Genomic DNA, 24,211 nt, shown 5'->3' with positions numbered 1-24,211 from the left:
GCGGCCGTGTCCGTAATGGAGAACTGTCACGTAACATTGTTTTTTCCTCATAAATGCGAACACGAAAAATAAAAGACAAAAGACTTTTTAAAAAAGACAACCATCCACAACTTTATAACACTCCAGGCAAAATACCTCTTTTTGGTCAACATCCTCCTTTTTGTAGCCGAAATAGTCCCAAATAGCCGACTATATAGCCAAGATATTTTGACTTTCTTTTTGGTACGAAATCATCATTTCGTCACCCCAGCAACAAGCCATACAACAAACTCGTGTTTACTGTGTGCTACCCTGGTGCTACCGTTCTCTTAATACATCATGGGTACTACCCTTCACATCGCATGTTCTGGCGATGTGACTATCGCTCATGCGCACATCGCGATGTCTATGTTAAAACATAATATCGTTCAGCCCTAATAGTGTCCTGCACACACTAGTAAAAAATATATAAACAATGAAATCTGGTGTTTAAATAATTTTTGTTTTGACTGTGTATGCTCTTCATGCACATGTAGACTTTAAACGCCTTGTCTTTAATCACCATCTACATGTCAGTGGTGTTGGCACTGACTAACAGTGTTACACATGCCATATTTGACCTGGCTCGGATCTGCAGCTCTTCTGAACTGGACTCCACATGTACTGCACACATACATGCTCTTCATGCACATGTTGACGAGGGCCTGGAGTGAGTGAGCGCAGCAGCATCATCATCTGAGCGTTATGTAAGTGTTATCCAGCTGTGGAGGGAATGCACTTCAGTTAATGCCTGTGTAATCCAGCTCTGCTGATGCTGATGCTGATGCTCATAGAGATGGAGATCCTCTCTCTCCAGTCTCCACATCCCATCAGAACCTCTTCCTGAAAGATTAGCGGACTACAATGCTGGAAAAATACAGCCACACATCGATAATGTTTGCTTTCATTGCTTTGCTTTTAGTGATTTCACATAGCATGGAATTTGTCTGTGCTTTTTTTAATTGGAAGAGTCATGTACTATGACATTATTATGGAACATTCATAACACAAATCTCGCTGCCCAGACCATATTATAACTAATCTGGTAAAATGGGTCACCGAGTCATTCTGTGACCTCACAACCATGAGGACATTAAAATATGACCACCTACATTTATATTTCTGTCAGTGATTTGGCCTGAAGAGTGAAGTGGAGGTGAGCTGATTATAACAGCTCGTTCAAAATACCCTGATTACTTTGAATGATTGTGTGGAAATGGTCATGCATGAATTTATTGATGCATGCATTTATTGATGCACTTATTTGTGCATTTATGCATTGATGCATTGATGCATTTGATGCATTTATTTATGTATTTATTGATGCATACATTTATTTACAAATGCATTTATGCATTTATTTACATGTGTAAAATTCATATTTATGCATATTTTTGCATGCATTTTTGCATGGATTTTACTGGGTGTCCTGGGTGGCTTCTTGGTGGTTTCTTAGCAGCCATCGTGAAAACTAATTGACTTCTCTAAGCCCCGCCTTCAATAGTACTGACCAATCCTACAGTAACTCACCATGTAACTTCACTATATTCTCAGATAAGCTTTTGTGCTTCTCTAATGTAAGATCTGTGTGAGGAGATTGTATGTAAGTGATACAAAATGCTGGTAAACTGTTGTTGCTGGGTCACTTATAACAGTGAATCTGCAGTGGATACAAGCTGTATTTTCCTTTTCCAAATCTTTAAAATAGAAGTTGATTCTGTAAATGTGTCGCCCTCGTTCTCAAATAAACATCAGTTTATTCCAAGGTCAATTTCATGTTATTGTTATTAACTTTTCATATTGGCTCAGGTCAGTGTTGTGTCGAAAGATTACCCACATGCGCTGTAGAAGTCTTGGGAACTGTTCTGTTCACTTACATTCACTTTCAAACGTGACGCATCTCTTCAGGTGATTGTGAGAAATGGTTCGTGTTTTTTTTATTTATTTTTTACGTTTTGTTAAATTTACAAATTTCGTGAAAAACTAATTTCATGAAAAACAGATTCAAATGCTTTGAAATGACATTCCAGCCCATGTGAGAATATTATCCATTACATATAAGAATATTAATATATTTTTAAGCACAAGTATATGTAACCCTGGATCACACATATATTATATATATATATATATAATATATATATATATATATATATATATATATATATGTATGTATATGTGTTCAGATGCAAAAGCCTCTAAGTGCCATCTGAAATTTTCTTCTAGAATGATCATTTTTATCAAGCTCGTATATTTAAGTTCAGTAATTTCACTTAAATGGCAATGGAAATTACCTATTAATTGTAATTTAAGTGAAATTACTGAACTTAAATATACAAACTTGATAAAAATGATCATTCTAAAAGAAAATTTCAGATGGCACTTAGAGGCTTTTGCATCTGAACTCTTCATATACTCTTTTTATATATATATATATATATATATATTTTTTTTTTTTTAACCCTCAGATTCCAGATTATCTCGGCCAAATATTGTCTCATCCTAACAAACCACACATCACTGGAAAGCTTATTTATTCAGCTTTCAGATGATGTATAAATCTCAATTAAAAAAATTAAATAAAATAACCATGTGACTGGTTTTGTAGTCCAGGGTCACAAATATGTGTAAACCGTGCATTGCTCCAGAAGTATCAAGCGTGGCTCATTAATGGTGTGTGTGTGTGTGTGTGTGTGTGTGTGTGTGTGTGTGTGATCTGTCCTCTCGAACACACACCCTGCTCCTGCCCAGGCTTGCTAACACACACAGGGTTTCCTCGCCCTGTTCAGGCTCAGCTTGTTTTGCTATTTCGGTTGATATATTCACAGTCTTGTGTGCTTTAGTCTCCGCATGGTTCCCTCAGCGCTTGATTGGCTGGTGACGGGGCATGAGGTCATCATTAGCTTTCACTCTTCACAACACGCTTTTCACAACTGGGTCTCCCACTGTACTGGGTCTCCCACTGTTCTGGGTCGGGTCTCCCACTGTACTGGATCACTGTACTGGGTCTCCCACTGTACTGGGTCTCCCACTGTTCTGGGTCGGGTCTCCCACTGTACTGGATCACTGTACTGGGTCTCCCACTGTACTGATCACCCCACTGTACTGGGTCTCCCACTGTACTGGGTCTCCCACTGTACTGGGTCTCCCACTGTACTGGGTCTCCCACTGTACTGGGTCTCCCACTGTACTGGTTCTCCCACTGTACTGGTTCTCCCACTGTACTGAGTCTCCACTGGTTCGAAGTTTCTTGTATTAAAATGACAGTCAAAGTGAAATTTGACTCAGTGCCAGGATCAAGCACACAGGAGTGTGTGAGACTTTGAGACACGACACTGTACTGCATAATACTGTGTACTGGCTCTGTATTGGTTAACATAATGTCACTTTGATCTGTCTTTGTGTGTACTGGCAGGGTAGAGTAGTGAGATACGAACGCTATGTGTTTACTGATGTATACGTTAGTTCATTGACAGATTGATGTTACAGCTAATGGTCATGAAAAACGTTTTACTTTAGCTTTATACTGACCCTCGTTTATAAAGCAGTCTGGTGAGAAGTGATTCACTCAATCAATGGCGGACTATGATTGACAGCTCGCTCCCGAGCGAGGGCGGGTCTGTGTTGAAACGCTGCTGTCAATCAACAGTCGTGGGAGGGGCGTCCGACCGTGTGACGGCTCAATTTGAGACGGGGGAAAACATATAAGGAAAAAAAACAAAAAAAAAAACACTGGATGGATTTTTATCGTTATATGATGGTTGTGTACAGGCACTGGCAACACACACTTCAGTACGGTCAACCTGTAAAAGTGCATGTAACATTATATGACCCCTTTAAACTGAGATTTATACATCATCTGAAAGCTGAATAAATAAGAATATTTGAACATCTGGAATCTGAGGGTGCAAAAAAAAATCTAAATATTGCGAAAATCCAGGGTCACATATAATGTTTCTAAATGTAATTAATTTCTATATATGATTAATATAATTAATATATGAATTATATTATATTTATTAACAATTAAAAATAATAATGCTGTTTAGTTCAGGAAATTCTGTATTCTGGTTTTCATTAAATAATGAATATTAACGATTTATGAACATGTTTTGTATATAATGTGTGTAACTGTAAATGCAATGAATTACTTTGAATATTACATGTTAATAATATTAATATATTATATTTTATATTAAGTAACACTTAAAAATAAGGTTGCTTGTTTAATTAAATGAGTACGGTTCTCTCTTTTTAAATCCTTACTGTAATTTTGTGTAAAAAAATAAATAGGCCTAATAAAAAAAGCATTAGTTAATGAGTCAAAGATCATAGCAGTTCATTTGTGGCGTGTGAAGGGAAGGTGGAGTTGTGCAGTGCATTATGGGATTGCTGGCTGTGGTAGAGTGTGTTTCTGTGCTGATCCAGCAGATGGAGCTGAGACTGTGGGGTTTGCTCTCTCGGATCTCACACACATTCTCCCTGATCTCGTGTGTGTGTGTGTGTGAGGAACTGACTAACATTTATGCATTTATTCACTGATAATCAAATATGCTGCAGATTATTGGATGATGGTAAATGTCACTAGAAGATGACATCAGTAAATATCATATTTGATTTGAGGGTCACATGACTCTGAATATAGGTCATATGAATATTTTATTTATTTATTTTTCTGAACTCGTTTAGCTCATGACTATATATATATATGTGTAACTGACTGTTTGTGCATGTGTGTGTGACTGTCTGACTCTGTGTGTGACTGACTGAGTGTGTGTGTGTGAGACTGTCTGACTCTGTGTGTGACTGACTGAGTGTGTGTGTGAGACTGTCTGAATGTGTGTGTGACTGACTGTGTGTGTAACTGACTGTTTGTGCGTGTGTGTGTGACTGACTGACTGTGTGTGTGTGTAACTGACTGACTGTGTGTGTGTAACTGACTGTGTGTAACTGACTGACTGACTGTGTGTGTAACTGTTTGTGCGTGTGTGTGTGACTGACTGACTGACTGACTGTGTGTGTGTGTAACTGACTGACTGTGTGTGTGTGTAACTGACTGTGTGTGACTGACTGACTGACTGTGTGTGTGTGTAACTGACTGTTTGTGCGTGTGTGTGTGACTGACTGACTGTGTGTGTGTGTGTGTGTAACTGACTGACTGTGTGTGTGTGTAACTGACTGTGTGTGACTGACTGACTGTGTGTGTGTGTAACTGACTGTTTGTGCGTGTGTGTGTGACTGACTGACTGACTGTGTGTGTGTGTGTAACTGACTGTGTGTGACTGACTGACTGACTGTGACTTTGTGTGTGTGTGTGACTGACTGACTGTGTCTTACTGTGTGTGTGACTGACTGACTGTGCGTGTGTGTGACTGAATGTGTCCGACTGTGTGTGTGTGTGTGTGTGTGACTGACTGTGTCTTACTGTGTGTGTGACTGACTGACTGTGCGTGTGTGTGACTGACTGACTGTGCGTGTGTGTGACTGAATGTGTCCGACTGTGTGTGTGTGTGTGTGTGATAAAGTGTGACTGTGTGACTCTCTGACTCTGTGTGTGTGTGACTGAATGTGTGTGTAACTGACTGTGTGTGTGTGACTGACCGACTGACTGTGTGTGTGTGTGTGTGTGTGTAACTGACTGACTGACTGTGCGTGTGTGACTGCATGTGTCCGACTGTGTGTGTGTGTGATAAAGTGTGACTGTGTGACTCTCTGACTCTGTGTGTGTGTGACTGAATGTGTGTGTAACTGACTGTTTGTGCGTGTGTGTGTGACTGACCGACTGACTGTGTGTGTGTGTAACTGACTGACTGTGTGTGTGTAACTGACTGTGTGTAACTGACTGACTGACTGACTGTGTGTGTGTAACTGACTGACTGTGTGTGTGTGTAACTGACTGACTGTGTGTGTGTGTAACTGACTGTGTGTGACTGACTGACTGACTGACTGTCACACAGTGTGTGTGACTGACTGTGACTTTGTGTGTGTGTGACTGACTGACTGTGCGTGTGTGTGACTGAATGTGTCCGACTGTGTGTGTGTGTGTGTGTGTGTGTGTGTGTGTGTGTGACTGACTGTGTCTTACTGCGTGTGTGACTGACTGACTGTGCGTGTGTGTGACTGACTGACTGTGCGTGTGTGTGACTGAATGTGTCCGACTGTGTGTGTGTGTGATAAAGTGTGACTGTGTGACTCTCTGACTCTGTGTGTGTGTGACTGAATGTGTCTGACTGACTGTGTGTGTGTGTGTGTGTGTGAGACTGACTGTGTGTGTGTGTGACTGAATGTGTCTGACTGACTGTGTGTGTGTGTGTGTGTGAGACTGACTGTGTGTGTGTGTGTGTGACTGAATGTGTCTGACTGACTGTGTGTGTGTGTGTGTGTGTGTGAGACTGACTGTGTGTGTGTGTGTGTGTGACTGAATGTGTCTGACTGACTGTGTGTGTGTGTGTGAGACTGACTGTGTGTGTTTGCACTACCCAAATCCTCTGTTGTTTTCCAGGGTGTGGATTTCATTAGCATGGATCTATTTTTGTAATGTGTGTCATGGTAAACTGAGAGTGAGACGGATGTGTTTGCTGTAGAGATGAGTTCTGAGCCGATCTCTCTCTCTCTCTCTCACACACACACACACACACACACACACACACACACACACACACACACACACACACACACCGGTGTTTCGATCTACAGTCGTGTTGTGCCTGAGGTTTCTGCATCAAAGTTGAGCTAACCTGGCAGTTCCTCTCGTTTATGTGCAGTAGTTCACGTTCCCGTAACCAATCAGGATGTGACTAACACACTCTCTCACGTTCCCGTTTCAGTGTGTGTTTTGGATGAACTGATGCTAAAATCTGCAGTGTTTAGTTTTATAGCTGCTCTGGAGTCACGCCTCTAAACCAAACCTCATCCGGTCCCGTCCCACACACATCAGCAGTGTGTGTGTGTGTGTGTGTGTGTGTGTGTGTGTGTGTGTGTCCCAAATTCAGCTCTCCTTCACAAGAAGAACCAGCGGTCACATCTATACTTTCATTCAGTTGTGTGTGTGTGTGTGCCAGTGCAGTTGAGGGACGAGAGTCTCGGGTCAGTCAGCCGACTCACAATTAGTGGCTAATGAAATGCTGATGAACGTAAAATGGAAACCAAACACCAAACCATGATTTTTGAGAGGGACTTTTGGTACACCGGTTTATGTGAAGTACAGCCAGTGTTGGGTCTAATGCATTACTAAGTATTTCATAACTGTAATTCAATTATAAGTGTGAACTGAACGTAATGCTTTCGGACACTTAACTGCATGTTATTTACAATAAAATTAAAATGTATTATAGTTTAAATTAGTTAAATGCAGTTATTTGACCTTGAGTGTTTCTAGGACTTCAGTACATCGCTATATGTAGTTTTATAATTACTTCTGTTCTCTTTGAAATATGATCAGTTACTGTTGCACTGACAAGCATTCATGGTAAACTAAAATATACTTTAATGTCATTTCTATTGAAACATGCGTGTTATGTATTCAGTATATAGAGGTTCATAGAGGTTTCAAATCTCAATGAGATAACCTGGTTAAATAAAGGTTAAAAAATATATATATATATATACATACACTGCTCAAAAAAATTAAAGGAACACTTTGAAAACACATCAGATCTCAATGGGGAAAAATATCATGCTGGATATCTATACTAATATGGACTGGGTAATGTGTTATGAACGAAAGGATGCCACATCGTTTGATGGAAATGAAAATTATCAACCTACAGAGGATTGAATTCAAAGACACCCCGGAAATCTAAGTGAAAAAATGATGCAGCAGGCTTGTCAATTTTGCTGAAATTTCATTGCAGCAACTCAAAATGGTACTCAGTAGTTTGTATGGCCCCCACGTGCTTGTATGCATGCCTGACATCGTCGGGGCATACTCCTAATGAGACGACGGATGGTGTCCTGGGGTATTTCCTCCCAGATCTGGACCAGCGCATCACTGAGCTCCTGGACAGTCTGAGGTGCAACCAGGTGATGTCAGATGGACCGAAACACAATGTCCCAGAGGTGTTCTATTGGATGTAGGTCAGGTGAGCGTGGTGGTCCTTCAATGGTATCATTCCTTCATCCTCCAGGAACTGCCTGCATGCTCTCGCCACATGAGGCCGGGCATTGTTGTGCACCAGGAGGAACCCAGGACCCACTGCACCAGCATAGGGTCTGACAATGGATCCAAGGATTTCATCCCAATACCTAATGGCAGTCAGGGTGCCATTGTCTAGCCTGCAGAGGTCTGTGCGTCCCTCCATGGATATGCCTCCCCAGACCATCACTGACCCACCACCAAACCGGTCATGCTGAACGATGTTACAGGCAGCATAACATTCTCCACGGCTTCTCCAGACCCTTTCCTGTCTGTCACGTGCTCAGGGTGAACCTGCTCTCATTTGTGAAAACCACAGGTCACCAGTGGCGGACCTGCCAATTCTGGTGTTCAATGGGAAATGCCAATCGAGCTCCCTGGTGCTGGGCAGTGAGCACAGGGCCCACTAGAGGACGTCGGGCCCTCAGGCCACCCTCATGAAGTCTCTTTCTGATTGTTTGGTCAGAGACATTCACACCAGTGGCCTGCTGGAAGTCATTTTGTAGGGCTCTGGCAGTGCTCATCATGTTCCTCCTCGCACAAAGGAGCAGATACCGGTCCTGCTGATGGGTTAAGGACCTTCTACGGCCCTGTCCAGCTCTCCTGGAGTAGCTGTCTGTCTTCCTGGAATCTCCTCCATGCTATTGAGACTGTGCTGGGAGACACAGCAAACCTTCTGGCAATGGCACGTATTGATGAGCCATCCTGAAGGATCTGGACTGCCTGCGCAACCTCTGTAGGGTCCAGGTATCGCCTCATGCTACCAGTAGTGACACTGACCCTAGCCAAATGCAAAACTGGTGAAAAACAGTCTGAAAAGATGAGTAGGGAAAAAATGTCAGTGGCCTCCACCTGTAAAACCATTCCTGTTTTGGGGGTTGTCTCACTGTTGCCCATCTAGTGCACCTGCTGTTAATTTCATTAACACTAAAGCAGCCGAAACTGATTACCAACCCCCTCTGTTACTTAACTGACCAGATCAATATCCCAGGAGTTTAACTGACTTGATGCTATTCTCTGATTAAAAAGTGTTCCCTTTATTTTTTTGAGCAGTGTGTATATATATATATATATATATATATATATATATATATATATATATATATATATATATATATTTGTAATTACACATTTGTAAGTTGCAACTTGCTCCATTTAAAATATATTAAACTTAAATGTAATATCAATTAACAATACAGTTTCAGTTATATTCAAGTACTTTACATGTGCTTTAGTATGTTAGTCAACACTTTAAAATAAGTTTACTTCTTTAAAGCTCAACAAAACATTATTAAACATGATATAAAATTAACTTGTTAACGTGACATTACAAACGTGCACTTTTTAAAAATGTACTTAAATGTGTTAGTCATGGAAGTCTACAGCCTTTAAGTGCACTTCAGTTCCCTTTTATTTATTTAATAATATTATATTGTCTGCAAATATAGTTTATATATATATTTTTTATATATATATATAAAAAATAAAATAATATTATATACTTTAGGGATGCACGATATCGGGCACCATATTGGCCGATATGTTGATTTTTAATGTTATCGTTATCGGCCCGATATATTAAAGCCGAATGTTGTTAATGTATTATTTCCTTCATCCGAGACGCTTCAGATTCGACTGTTCAACATGATGGTTTTGAATTGCTTGAAATATGATTGAAATAACTTTAAAAAAGGAAAATACGGTTTAGTGCGACATGTGCGGCACAAGTCTGTCATATCGGCTGCATAAAACTATAATGAGAACATTATAATTGTGTGCTTGGGACACGACTTTTAATGGTGAGACTTGTTTTTGTAATCAGGCTTTCAAAAATTAGAAACATTTAGATTTATCGGCTATTGGCTTTCAAATATAAAGCATAATCGGTTATATCGGCCAAAATTTAGATATCGGTGCATCCCTAATATACTTTTAATATTTAAAGTAGTGTTGCACGGTGTACCGATACTTCAAAAGTATCGCGATACTCGGAAATTAAAAACGTCACGATACCTAAATTTATCAGTATCGATACTTACATTTTTTTTTTGAAAAAACGCCTCCCTATGGACGTCTGTGTTTTTTTCCTGACGCACGCAGCAAAGAACCTGCCGCTGTCAGTGTCATGTGACAAAACACTACAGCGAGATGGCTGCATGTGCGAGCGGCGAGCACAAGTGGTCCACGACTCGTAGAAAAAGATGACGCGAGGAGTGACATATGGAAGTACGTTGCCTATGCCTACCTTGCTCTGTTGCACGGTGCACCGATACTTCAAAAGTAAATCGGAAATTAAAAACGTCACGATTCCTTAATTTATTAGTATCGATACTTCTAAGAATGACCGCGTTCCAGATTTGTAAGGCCGGCGACACACTGGCTGCGTGTCGTGTCCGTTTTTATTTCGGCTCCCATGTTAACTGCCTGCGTGACACACGCGTCTGGGCGCAGCTCGAGACGCGCGGAAAACGCGTGTATGCTATAAATAGAACCGACGCCTATTTTTCACGCGACACGCAAGCCTGTTGGAAGCGTTTCCAGGCAAAATAGAATAGGAAAAGATGTTTCTATGTCATTTTGACACGAATACATATTAATAAATGACATTTTGATGTTTGAAAGTTTTGACATAAATACAATATAAATGTAATTAAAAAAAATATTATCGATTTTCAAATATTGCACCTCTCAATACAGAACGAATTATTCTGTAGCCTATTGTTGTCTTTGCTGCTATATATTTATGTTTAACATGAAGTATAGGCCTTCCACAACTCTCTCCCCACATGTCAAATATATCACCAATGAGGCTTATCATATGTTACCAATATTAAACATTGTTTAATATAATCGCTGTTCATATTTTTATTCAAAGTTCAGAATCAAGATAAAGCTCTTATGTTTCTTATGATAAATGAGATAATGCTGCTAAATTTATCTTTTTTTTTTCCTTGAATGTCATTGCTCTAATTTATTTTTTATATTTCATATTTCATATTTTGTTCAAATGTTTAATATATCTGCTGTTCATATGTTCATTTATTAGTGTGTTATATGATTAGAATGTTGTCCCGGTTTTAAAATAAAGCACAGCAGTGATCTTTGAGAGTGTTTCTCCCTTTTCAGGAAAAGTATCGAAAAAGTATCGAAATCGCAATACTTGACTCGGTATCGAAACAATAATTTTGGTATCGTGACAACACTAATTTAAAGTACACTACAAGAGCACATGAGATTCACGGGATTAAACCGTGAGATTAATAATCGTAATATCTTTTTCTTAATTTGAGTATAATTCCTCATTCGATGAGGATGTAAAGGAAAACACTGCTTTGTCAAATTTCCATGCCATTTATTCAATGACATACTAGTTATTTTTGTCTGTTTTGGTTGTGTTATAACTGTAATATCTGCTACACCTACAGGAGTGGAAATAACCTTCACTAATGTTTAGTTGTATGGAAACATCATTGTGATTTGATGGAATGAAGTTTATAAGGTGGAGGTGGAGCTCTCTGATCAGGGAAGGTTCGACTCTCTCTTTTGTAACTCGGTTGTTTTACACGAGGGTTCTGTAAAGCATGTTAGGATCGCACAGCATGAGACGTTCCTCATGAACCTCGTGAACCTCCTGCTGGGCATTGTTTGCTTCTGCTGTGCTGATGGACATTAAAGAACCAGACGGTTGCATAAGTTCCTGTTGAGATCCTCTGATGGCCAGCCAAGCTTTCTCTTTCTACACGGACACTCAGACTCAGTCTCTGCTCGAGAGACGCATGCCGTGTTCCTGCTTTACCAGCGCTTCGTTTGATTAGACCCAGAGTGCTTTGGTGTCCGTTACACACACAGAAGGAGAGATGTGAGACTGAGTAAACTGAGAAACCGATAAGACTCACTTTCTGTAAGAAAGCCACTCTCTCCACTCTCTCATTCATTCATGTATTCTCTCATTCAGGTCTGGAGTGACTTAAGCGTGTTCTTTTGTTTTATGAACTGTCAATCAAATAATGTACCATTAAACATTTTAGGGTCGGTAATTATTATTATAATATATTTTATTTTATTTTTTTGTATGTGATAGAACGTTTCTAATCATGCTCACCAAAGCTGCAGTTATTTGATAAATTACAGTAAAAAAAAAAAATTCTAATAATTAATATATTCAATATAAAGTAAAGTGTAATTTATTCCTGTGATCAAAGATGAATTCTCAGCATCATTCTTCAGCATCATTCTTCAGTCTTCAGTGTCTCATGATCCTTCAGAAATCATTCTAATATGATGATTTGATGATCAAGAAACATTTATGATTATTATCAGTGTTGAAAACAGCTTCATATTTTTGTGCAAACGGTGATATTTATTTTTTTCTTCCAGAATTATTTCATGAACCGAAAGTTCAAATGGCATTTATTAGAAATCAGAATCTTTTGTAACATTGTCTTTTGATGTAATGTGTCCTTTCTGAACAGAATTATTAGTGTGTGTTCACTTTTCTGATTATTATCAGTGTTGATCAGTTGTGCTGCTGCTTCATATCTCTGTGGAAACTGAAGAATCCTGTCATAAGAGCTTTGATGAATAGAAAGTTCTAAAGATCAACATTGATTTGAAATAGAATATTTTGCTACATTGACACACATAAATGTCTTTACTGTCAATTTTGATCAACTTAATTTAATCATCCGTGCCGAATAAAAGTATTGGCTCATGATGCTAATGTTATTGTTATGGGAATATGATACAAGTGTTCAAAAAACAAAGCTTTTGCATTTTATGCAGTTATTGAAACTTAACACAACATTATGGGATGGAAAATCATTAATCGGACACTATGCATCCTATATTAAATGCCGTTTAGTGGTGCATGATATTATATGCAAGTAGTCAATGGTTTATTCCATTTTGGTGAAGCGGGTTTAGTTTAGTTCTTTAGTACAAGTGAATTTGATCATTGAATGATGTTTCTGCTCATTTACTGAAGCGAGGAGACGTTTAACACACAGGTGCGGCGCTTCATCTCCAGACTGCACAGTTTCTCTCGCAGGGATGTTTGAGGAAGCCTCTTGTTCAACAGAAAGGCTTGGCTGGTTATTGAGGAAGTGTGTGTGAACACAGGAAAGCTGTGTGTGTGAATGCGAGCGTCTGGGAAACAATGTATCGGCACATTCCAGCCGTTCTTTTTCATAAGCAGCCGGAAGCAGAGAAAGTACAAACCTTAACCTCAAATATTCCCACAGCACTAAGTTATATAACGCACAAAGCTTACTCAAGTTGTACTTTCAGAACAATGTTAAGCAAACATCATCTCAAGTCAAACATCAGGTTAAAACACAAGAACATTGTTATTTCTTTTGCCTGTTGAAATAGTTTAAAATGCAGATTCTTAATCTTACTTGGAGCTCCTTATTGTTTAAAAAAATAAAATAAGGGTTCTTTATTGGCATTGATGTTTCCGTGAAGAACCTTTAACGTCCATGGAACCTTTTCATTGCACAAATGGTTCTTTAGCAGAATAAGGTTCTTCATGGTAGTTTAAGGAAGGTTTTTGGGGAATCAAAAATGGTTGTTCACTGGCATCGCCTTTTGGAAGCGTTAATTTTAAGTAGTCAATAATTGCATCTCTTAAAACTCATCTTTGATCACCAGAATGACATATTTAAAAAAATAAAATCCTTTTAAAAGAATGTATTCATGCCTTAAAATATCTTGAATGTAACTCGACACCCTTGCCTCATTTAGTATATGCGGTTCTATGAATATGCAAATGAGCCCCGCCTCCACTCACTCACTCAGCTCAGAGATCCACTGGTTGACGATCACACGTTGATCTGATTGGTTACAAGGTAGTTTGTGACGTCAGAAACACCAGCGATTTCAAAGCGTGTGTTTGAGACTGTCTTTGGTTCACTGCAGTTTAAAGGAGGAAATACTCAGCAATGGTGTCGACTTATGAACTTACACATGGTGTGATGGATCTGATCACTGTTCGTGATCCAGTTTACAGTCTCCGGAGCGATCGGACTAACATTATCACGGCAGAAATGAAAGTGAGAGCGCGCACTTTATTACAGTTCAAGTCGTTTTACAGATATAAAGTGGACCAGTTAAGCACCCTCTGAAAATCTGTGTTTGTTTACTGTTAGTTGTAACTAGTGGTCGACCGATATATCGCCAAGGCCGATATTTGGCACTTTTAAAATATCGGCATCGGCCGATAAGTTTTTCTGATTGGCCGATGTGTTGGAAGCGGGACTTTTATTTTGACGGCGCTCCAGACTTTTATTTTGACGGCCGGTGCTGAGAACAGCAGCTCCTCAGATCACACAGCGCCATCATTTAAACAAATCTCTGAATATCTAATAAACATTTAATTTCACAAACCTTGCAGATTTAATGGAATCCAGCTGTGATATCTTGTGAGGTGTGCGTCTGTAGCCTGATAAACGTGTTAGTGACGATCGGTCCGTGTGAAGTGAGTGAATGCAAACAGAAGATCAGCTTCACAATCTCGAAAAACTTTAAATCCTTCATTTTAAAATATGCTGTGCTATATCCAGTTGCCCACTGTGTCATATTCATATCGTTTTCACTGTGTGCTGTATGTAATTTTAGCGTTACCTTGTCTTTATGTGAAAAAATATGATTACCAGTGCGCACAATATTACCAGATTACTGAGTGCCGTTACAGTGTTTACTTCCTTTTTATTCACATATTCATATATTTTTAAACAATTACTTTATTTGTGAAAAATACTGTAATAGGATTGCAGATTCAAGAAGTTGCCATCTAAAGTATAAGCATGTTTATTTTAAAGATTGTTTTTCTAATTTATTTAAAATAATACAAATATCAGCTTTATATCGGCCATCGGCCACCCTGCTCTCTAAGATATCAGCATATCTAAGAGCGTGAGCTCGTGAGGCTCCGCCCCCCTGTGCCTGCAGCAGCAGCTCATTTGCATTTAAAGGGACACACACTAAAACGGAGGCTCCGCCCCCTGTGCCGGCAGCAGCAGCTCATTTGCATTTAAAGGGACACACACTAAAACGAAGGCTCCGCCCCCTGTGCCGGCAGCAGCAGCTCATTTGCATTTAAAGGGACACACACTAAAACGAAGGCTCCGCCCCCTGTGCCGGCAGCAGCAGCTCATTTGCATTTAAAGGGACACGCACTAAAACGGCGCGTTTTTCTCAGCGCAAAAAAGTGACAATTTAAACATGCTGTAAAAAAGCTAAAAGCTTTTGAGCTAAAACTTCACATACACACTCTGGAGACATCAGAGACTTATTCTACATCTTGTGAATAATAGGTGTCCATATTATAGACATAAACAACATTAAAAGCTGGATTTTCACCACAGGGGGACTTTAGGAATATTGCTGTCCGTCAATGGTTGCTTGTTGAAGGGCTTGTTAATCTTTATGGTTTAGTCCTCTAGACGCCCTTATCAGCGACAGCAGACGAGAGAGAAACTTATCCAGAGACGACAGCCACAAACTTCAGCTCTTTCTCCCCACGACTGTGTGGCTCTCGCACGTATAGGCTAGGCCGACTGTCTTTATCTTCTCTAAAGTAGGGTGAAGGAGCCATTGTCCTTTCTTTTCATTTCTTGTTCTTTCGGGGAACGCTCTGATATGTTTCCCAATGGCGAAATCCGAGGAAGATGCGCCGGTTGATTTGGAAAACGCTCACGGTCTTCTCTGGACCCTCTTCCACAGGTACTCGCTTCTTCTCAGGCTGTAAACAGCGCTCGCATTCATTCAGTGGGCCTTCTCATAATATAGTGCTGTGGTTTTGCTAAACCTGATATAGAGTTCGACGTTGGCATGTTTGCAAAGGGGGACTTGAAAAATTCTGGGATCAGCTCAAATATACTAAGCTAACTTAATTTCATAGGTGTGTTTTCACAATCTCTCTTTTGCATCTTTAGGGAGTCGATTACCCCCAAAAATTCAAGTTGAAACGCAAAATAAGAGGTTTGACAGGTTTGTCCATACACACATGGATGCTGATTATAGCTGTCAAGCTCCAAAAAAGCAGCATAAGAGTAGTCAATATGATGGCTTTTAATGTTGTTTATGTGTCTTATGTGGAGTTTTTAATCTGCTTTAAGACAAACCATGAGTAAATTCATAAGTCGACAGCATTGCTGAGTATTTCCTCCTGAAAACTGCAGTGAACCAAAGACAGTCTCAAAAACACGCTTTGAAATCGCTGGTGTTTCTGACGTCACAAACTACCTTGTAACCAATCAGATCAACGTGTGATCGTCAACCAGTGGATCTCTGAGCTGAGTGAGTGAGTGGAGGCGGGGCTCATTTGCATATTCATAGAACCGCAGGCAAGGGTGTCGAGTTACATTCAAGCTATTTTAAGGCATGAAGAACTTTTTTTCAAGGAAAAAACTTTTAAATATGTCATTTTTGGTGATCAAAGATGAGTTTTAAGTGATACAATGATTGACTACAGGGGGACTTTGGCAGAGATTAGCATGATTAATGAAAAAAAAAAAGAAGTGTTTTCCTTACCAAATATTGGTTCAGAAGAATTAGTTCGTTCATGATACTTTTTTTTGTTCTTTTCTTGTGTTTGGAGGTAAAAATCACCTTAAATTATGGAAAATTCAAGCATCTTAAAATGGGTTTGGAATGACGTGCTGGTGAATAATTTGTCGTTTTTATCTATTGTGTTATTTTTAATGCTTTGGAGAGATTTCACCAGTCAACCGCTTTAAAGTGCGATCACATTTACCATTTTGTGGCACAATTAAAACAAAAATTCAAAAGGAATCCAGAGTTTCGCTAGAAAGTTGTTCACTCAAATCCGCCGTCCCACAGAAATCTGCTTGGTTTTAGTACCTGACTTCATACATCGCTGCAGTTCTTTACACATTTCACCTAAATTGCGACCGCACCTTTTAGAAGTAAAGATTCTTTGTAACTAAACGTATATCCAAGATATTTTGGTCCTGTGAGGTAAAAAGCAGGTGCCTATCTTACACTCCTGAAGCACTAAACTTCCTAAGAAAACACTCGGCGTCTACACGTTTGCGTCACTGCTTTCGTACGCTAGCCTCATTTTCTCTCACCTGTAGAGGCAATGAAAGAGTCTTCTGTTCGTTTCCCTGGACAAACACCGTCTGTGAAGGCTCTCGCTCGACGTCAGGCCTCTCTCCTGTCCACTCACACAGGCCTCATTATGTTCAACACTCCCACGTACAACCTGACGCCCATGCCTCGGTTTAGAAACGCTTTTTCCAGCATTTATTTCAGGCTGACCTTTTAAAGCTTGTGCAGTAATAATTGAAGGCTGACGCTAGTGTTTAGATTAGAGCCAGCCAGGATATTAACAGGTAATGCAATGGACACTTTTAGCATTATATGACCTTCATTAATACGTTTCAGATAAAAATAAGCTGTCGTGCATGTATGACGACTACTATACATATATATATATATATATGAAGAGTTCAGATGCAAAAGCCTCTAAGTGCCATCTGAAATTTACTTGTAGAATGATCATTTTTATGAAGCTTGTATATTAATAGGTCATTTTCATTGCCATTTAGGAGAAATTACTGAACTTAAATATACGAGCTTGATAAAAATGATCATTCTACAAGTAAATTTCAGATGGCACTTAGAGGCTTTTGCATCTGAACTCTTCATATATAAATAAGCATGCACACATTCACGTGCTATACATATACAGTATATGTATAGCGTGTGAATGTGTGCATGCTTATTTTTATGTTATATATCACCAGAAAAGCTAAAGCGGGCCATGCACGGAGCCGCTGAGTCTCTATCTAGCATGTGTTTGTCAGTCTTGGCACGCTGTTAGATGACTTAAATACTAAAATACTAGTCCCGGGGCCAGACCGGCCCTCAGCTTCCCGCTGTCGAGTCTGAACATGCGCTCGAGCTCTGCAGAAAAATTCCAGTCTGATGTTCCTCTGTAAATGACAGTGTCGTGACACGCAGTGTTGCACATTAGCAGAGTCCAGTACGTCACGGCTTCGTCAGAACATGCGGAGATGAGGTAAACGCTTCATGGGAAGTTTACGTATCGACCGGTTATTGTAGTGTTCTGCAATATACACGTAAACTACATTTTGCTCGTTCTCTCTTTTTTTTTTTTTATGACCTCATAACAGTGTTAAAGTGTAAAGTTTTTGTTAATATTTCTATTTAGTTTTTATATTTTCTCTTTCTATTTTAATTTTATTTAAAGTTTTAGCAATTATATAGTTTTTGTCGTGGTGTTCTTTTTAAGTTTTAGTTTTTTATTTTGAGTTATTTCATTTCCTTAAATGAGAAATGTTGGCAGATAGCTTTATTCATTTAATATAGTTTTTATTCATTTAATATCGTTTTTATTAATTTATTAATTTAATATCATTTTTATTCATTTAATATCGTTTTTATTAATTTATTAATTTAATATCGTTTTTATTCATTTATTCATTTTTATTCTTATTTTTCTATACTAGCTGATATATACTGAATATAATTTATTATTTTATTCACTTTTATTCTTCATTTAATAGTTTTTATTAATTTATCTATTCATTTTTATTCATTTAATTATTTAAACAACTGATTTTTGATTTATTAATGTGACCAGTTAATGCACTTTAATTATAAAACTATGTATGTCCTAACTTTTTTGCTTTTTTAAGCATGTTACTGAATGTATAGCATATTCTTTTTTTTTTATATACAAATGCCAGGCAAAATGCATAATGTCTATAAAAAAGCTATTTATAAATGATCACATAAATGGTTGAAATATGATATCCTTTGAATGGTTGATAAATTCAGAGTTTCCAGTGAGGAGAAAAGTTGTAAATAAGACATATAAAGATATATAAAGAGTTGTATCTTTATATCTGCATTATATTATTCCAATATAAATATTGGAATCACATGTGTTTGTTCCCCAGTGTGAGTGCTTTTCTGTGGTTTTAGTAAAAGTCCATTCGTACTGTACCCAAGATCCAAGCGCATTGTTCTCCACATCCAGTGTGTGTTGGGAGATTCATGGATGAGTTTTTATTTTTTACAATCCAACTATTGCGCCTTGGCCCCGCCCATCTGTGCTGTGATTGGCCAGAAGTTCAGCTGAAAGAGAAGAGAGTTTTGCATGCGATACTCCTGCGAACTCTGGACTGACTTTATCACAACCTATGATCGAGTCCGTCAGACCGGGCTCTTTGCGACATGGTCGGAGATCACAGCATAACCGGAGACAGCCTAAAAACAGTCTCTCCTAAGAACGGATTAAGCTGTAAAATGGTCCTTCAGGCGGTTGGCAAAGTGCTGAGGTAACTCTCCTGTGCTCGTTCACTGATTTAAATGATCTTTTCACTGCACTTCTCCACAGTGCGCTGACACGCGTGCGCGCGCCACAGGAATGCGCGCGCGTCTCTGTTGACGGAATGGAACTTTCCACTTTTCCACAGTTAGCAGTGCAACTTTAATGTGCGAGTGATATGCATGTTTGCCAGGTTTCTTTAAGCAGTAATGATATTGTATCTTTCCACGTGAGGCTCTTATAGATCAGTTATTATTAGACTGAATGACGGCCATGCCAGCGCAGTTATTTCTGTGTCAGTGGACCAAAAGGTGCACCGGTATTTTTAGGCACCATATAGGCGGTTTATATATATACATATACATATACATAAACATATACATATACATATACTACATATACATATACATACATGCATATATATTTATATATATATATATATATATATATATGTGCATCACTGTCACACCTGTAGCCTACTCACTGCCTGCGTTATTGAATGTGTATAGCAAATATGAATATAAACATTTGTATGTATTGCATGGTTTTATCCAACACTACTAACAGTATCAGCAAAATGATGCTTACAAAAAGTGCAGTTTTTTATTTACATTTTTTAACATTTTTAAATCAAAAGGGCAGCAGGCTGTGATATTTGGGTTTGTTAGAAATAATGTCACAAAATTACTATATAAGATGCCATTGTCATGGATTTAATGAATTTGTTATTAATAAGCTGTATGTGAAAATAAATAAATATATATTTAAAATGTATATGCATGGCTAAACTTTCCATGAGAATGGATGATAATCAAATCATTTTATGGGATCCCTTAAAAAATAAAAATAATAATAAAAAACTAGCATTACAGTCACTTGCAATACAAATTTTTTTTGTATAAATGTAGTGTCAGACTTTTGGACCTCTATATAGTGTGTAAAGAGCATATGTTCGTAATGATGTCTAGGTAGTGTCGAGGGTTCAACACACCCTTAATCTTTATTTACTATTTAGTTGGTGCTTTTCCTCCAGAGCGAGGCTTTGTCTCTCAGTCTCGACAGTGGCGAAGACTTGATTATGAATATTCAGGTGTGTTTCAGTGAATAAGTAATCGTGTGTAGTCTGGCTCAGGCCGGTAGCGCTCGTGTTGTTCAGAGACTTCAGGTGAGAAACTGATACTGACAGAAGACAGTAGTACGATGTTGGCGATTATCATCTATAATGCTTTCTTACACGTTCATTTCTCTAAGAACCAGATGATATTCTTGTTAGTGAGAAATTGTCGTCCTATTAGACGCTCGATAATTCCAGGGATTATCACATACTTGATAAATACTACTAATTCCTCTCCAGCTCTTGAAGTCCGTGCGGTTATGATCGGATATGTATCACACATCTGCATTGCTATTATGAATGATGCACCATTTGGATCTGCAGTTTTAATAACTTGCAACCAATTCTAACTATAGAGTGTGTTTATGAAGTTATATTAAATGTTATAGACTCACAATGTCATAAATATGCCACATCTTTGCCTGAGCTTTAAACATCTGGATTATACAGCAGAACTGAGTTCTGTTTGCGTCACAATAATACAGATTGTTCGTTTTAAAGCAGTTTTACAGCAATACACTGTAAAACAGTGAAGCTGTATAAATAAAGGTGACTTGTATGTGTGGGAAAGTGATTTTAACGCAATAATCGTCGAGCTGTGTACTATAGCACGAGTCTCAAGCTGACATACGTCTAATTTTAGTCTCATAAAAGCCAGTCTTGGCGTTCCTCCTGACTGTGCATTCCCACAGACTGTGGCTTTTCAGAGAAAGGACTAATTTGATGTTTCTATAATAGTCTTTTAAATGGCACTTTTAAAGGCCTGGAGAGAATGGAGATTGGTGGCTGGTCAAGTCAGCCAGTCTGGAGTCAAAATGGGGTTTCGTTGGCTTGGTACATATTGACCGAGGCTTAACTTAATCTTGCAGATTTGCTAATGTGTTTTAGGGTGGGATCAGCGTTTGAGGAAATATGTGGAGACTCCCTAATTTGAAGCGACTTCGCCTTTTAAGTCGTCCAATAGAGCAGGAGGATTAACCCAAATATCAGGTTTTCTGAGCACAAACCCTAATGACAGTGAGAACGCTAACCTTCTCTGCCCATTCATTTGCCTTTAATTTCCTATCATTTATTTTTAAACTTTATTACTAAAGACGCTTGACATTTTTCTGAACCTGAAGGTCATTTCTTACGTAGGATTGTCATGTTTCTGAATAGTTTAAATAGTTAACATTCTGCATGAGACGGTGGTTTAGATTCATGCATCTTGGTGTATTTAATAACTTTTTAACGTATTTAACTAAAATGCATCAATATGTGCCATGGCTATCCTATAGATTGAATACGTTTGAGTTAAATAGCATTGTTTTCTTTTATACATTGCACAATGCATTAATAAAGCGAGGAAAGTATCTTATCTCCATCTTGACTTCGAAAGTACAAAAATACGTCAGCAAGTCAGTGGAATGTTTTCCAGCGTGTCTCGCCCATAATGGACTAGGCATGTAGCTTCTGAGTATTTGCCAAACAACATGCCCTGAGAATAAAAATAGGCCCGATTCGACACTGTCAAACGTTCCCAATCCCGTTTATAGCTCAAACCTTTCACATCTCGAAGTCTTGAGAGCGACACAGATCTCTGATCGCATCTTGCACGATCATTCATAACAAACTTGAGAGCACGTCTCGTTCCCACAAACACCAGCTGAACGTGAAGCAGACTCGACATGTCTTTCCTTTTGGGAGTCTGGAGTTGAGTTGAGTAGATTATGATCCCGGGAAAAGGAAGTTAGTCACAGCTGTTATTAAGCATGTGTATTGCATCATTTGACGTTCCTGAAAGCCACATGCACGACTACAGAACGCTTTCTGAGGAAAACAAGTCAGACGCTGACGTCCTCCTCCCTCTTTTATTAACCATAAATGGAGTCAAACGCAGCCGGTCTGTAATCAGACCCGTTCCTAATCAGAACTCACTGTTTGGGGTCAGTGGACTGATGGGTAATCAGCAATAACTGCTTCTTTAATCATAACTATAAAGTCTGCATATGTGTTTAGCACCTTCAGTGTCTGTGAGACAATCAGCCCTCGGATGGATGATCACATTAGTTTGTTTGCGTGCAAATAAATCATGGTTTTCAGTGCCTTTTTTTAACTTTTGGTACTTTTGGTAGTTGCAAGTTAAAAGCCTCCAGATGTTCAGAGCTTCTTTTCAATGAGGAATAGAGCAAGTCGAGATGGTTATCTGTGTCTGTAAGAGCAGAGCTGAAAACCCCCTTATAATCTCGAAAGAATGCAGACAACCTTTGATCTGTACAGTAGTGTAATAAAACCGTTATATTACTGTAAGTTGGTAAGGTTGGTGTGAGCTGTTTTGTATGAACATTTGAAGCAGATGGTCACAGTTTTTAATGGAGTTGTTTAAAGAGGCCATACTATATGATATTGATGTTTTCAGGCTCTACTAGAACAGGTTTTCCTGCTTGAATGTTGATCATTCTCCTCATATTCTCCATTGTTGCGGCTCCTCTCTTCCCAGTCTGTCAGTAACGCTCTGTTTACTTCCTGTCTCTATGAAGCCCCTCCTTCTGAAAAACACACTGTGCTCTGATTGGTCAGCTGGAGCAGTGTGTTGTGATTGGTCGAGTGTGTTTGGGAAATGTCCCGCCCCTTACCATAACCGCCAGTTTCAACACACTACTAACTAACTCTATCAGGCCCCGCCCCTTTATTCTGCGTATTAATTATTTAAATGAGGAATATTGTGACGTGTTCCCGGAAGAAACTCAAGACTACAATGGAGGCATTTCAGGAGTTCAGGAACACTGACACTGATATAGAGAAGAACTGGAGCTTTGCAGATCTTTTTCATTCTCAAACAGCAACATTACGACAAAAAATAAATCAAAATAATTTGTACTTGGAAATATTTTTTGCAAGAATTTTGTTTTGTTTAATTGTGAAATTTATTTGCAGTTTTGGAGTGAATTTTCCACCAAATGTGTTCAGTGTATAGAGGAATATAAATGTGTATCAGGAAACATGTGTTGTGCTGTGAATGAGTCTGGCTCTAGAATGAAGCTTCACATTGGGAAGCAGCTGTGCTGTGAAACGCTGGTCTATTAAAGCGAGTCTTTGGCTCATAGTGCGGCGAGGACTAAAGAAGTGTCTCATGGGCCTTCAGACTTGCAGTTGTTGAACTTTGAATGGTCCTTTGTTTCTGCATCTCTTCATGTGTTGGTCTGAAGTGGTGCTGTAGGCTCAGGCCATCTCTGCACTTGTCAGTCTGTCATGTGTTTAGAATTACAGCATTGAGTGAAATAATGTGTTGTATCCAGTTAAGCATCGAGTGCACACGCACATCTGTCTGCCGTTGATGCATTGAACGAGAGCAGATCTCCAAAGGCAAGTTATCATTCAAAAAGCAGATGTAATACCTTGTCCTAACTGGATGAGATGCGATAAAATTCCAGCAACAAGCAGCTTGTCTGTCCAATCCAGATGCGACGAACTACGAGACGTGACTCGATCAGAAATTACAGCCAATCAGAAGCGTGTGGGGGCGGAGTCTCTGTGCAAACGCACTGCAATTGCAACCAAATCAATCAAAAGATCACAACCAATCAGAAGAGCCTGTAGGCGGAGTCTCTGTGCAAACGCACTGCAATCGCAACCAAATCAATCA

The 24,211-nt window shown here is 39.0% G+C and overlaps 1 protein-coding gene across 3 annotated transcripts in view; it reads left to right on the top strand.

The window, feature by feature from the left end:
* The window catches only part of mob2b (MOB kinase activator 2b), a 52,378-nt gene that overhangs the window by 18,421 nt on the left and 9,746 nt on the right, over positions 1–24,211 (top strand). Inside the window, exon 1 of one of the 3 annotated variants that reach the window (XM_082182292.1) lies at positions 15,732–15,874. The exons of 1 other annotated variant lie outside the window; for it this stretch is intronic. In XM_082182292.1, the coding sequence (XP_082038418.1) occupies positions 15,801–15,874 (74 nt within the window). In that variant the 5' untranslated portion in view covers positions 15,732–15,800. Of the gene's footprint in view, positions 1–15,731; positions 15,875–19,070; positions 19,483–24,211 lie in introns of those variants that run through there. One more of the 3 variants, XM_082182291.1, reaches the window with a different exon arrangement.

Source organism: Leuciscus leuciscus (genome assembly GCF_965113295.1).
Source record: "Leuciscus leuciscus genome assembly, chromosome: 10".
NCBI lineage: Eukaryota > Metazoa > Chordata > Actinopteri > Cypriniformes > Leuciscidae > Leuciscus > Leuciscus leuciscus.
Note: the sequence above shows the minus strand (reverse complement) of the source record. Positions and strands in the feature narration are given on the sequence as shown.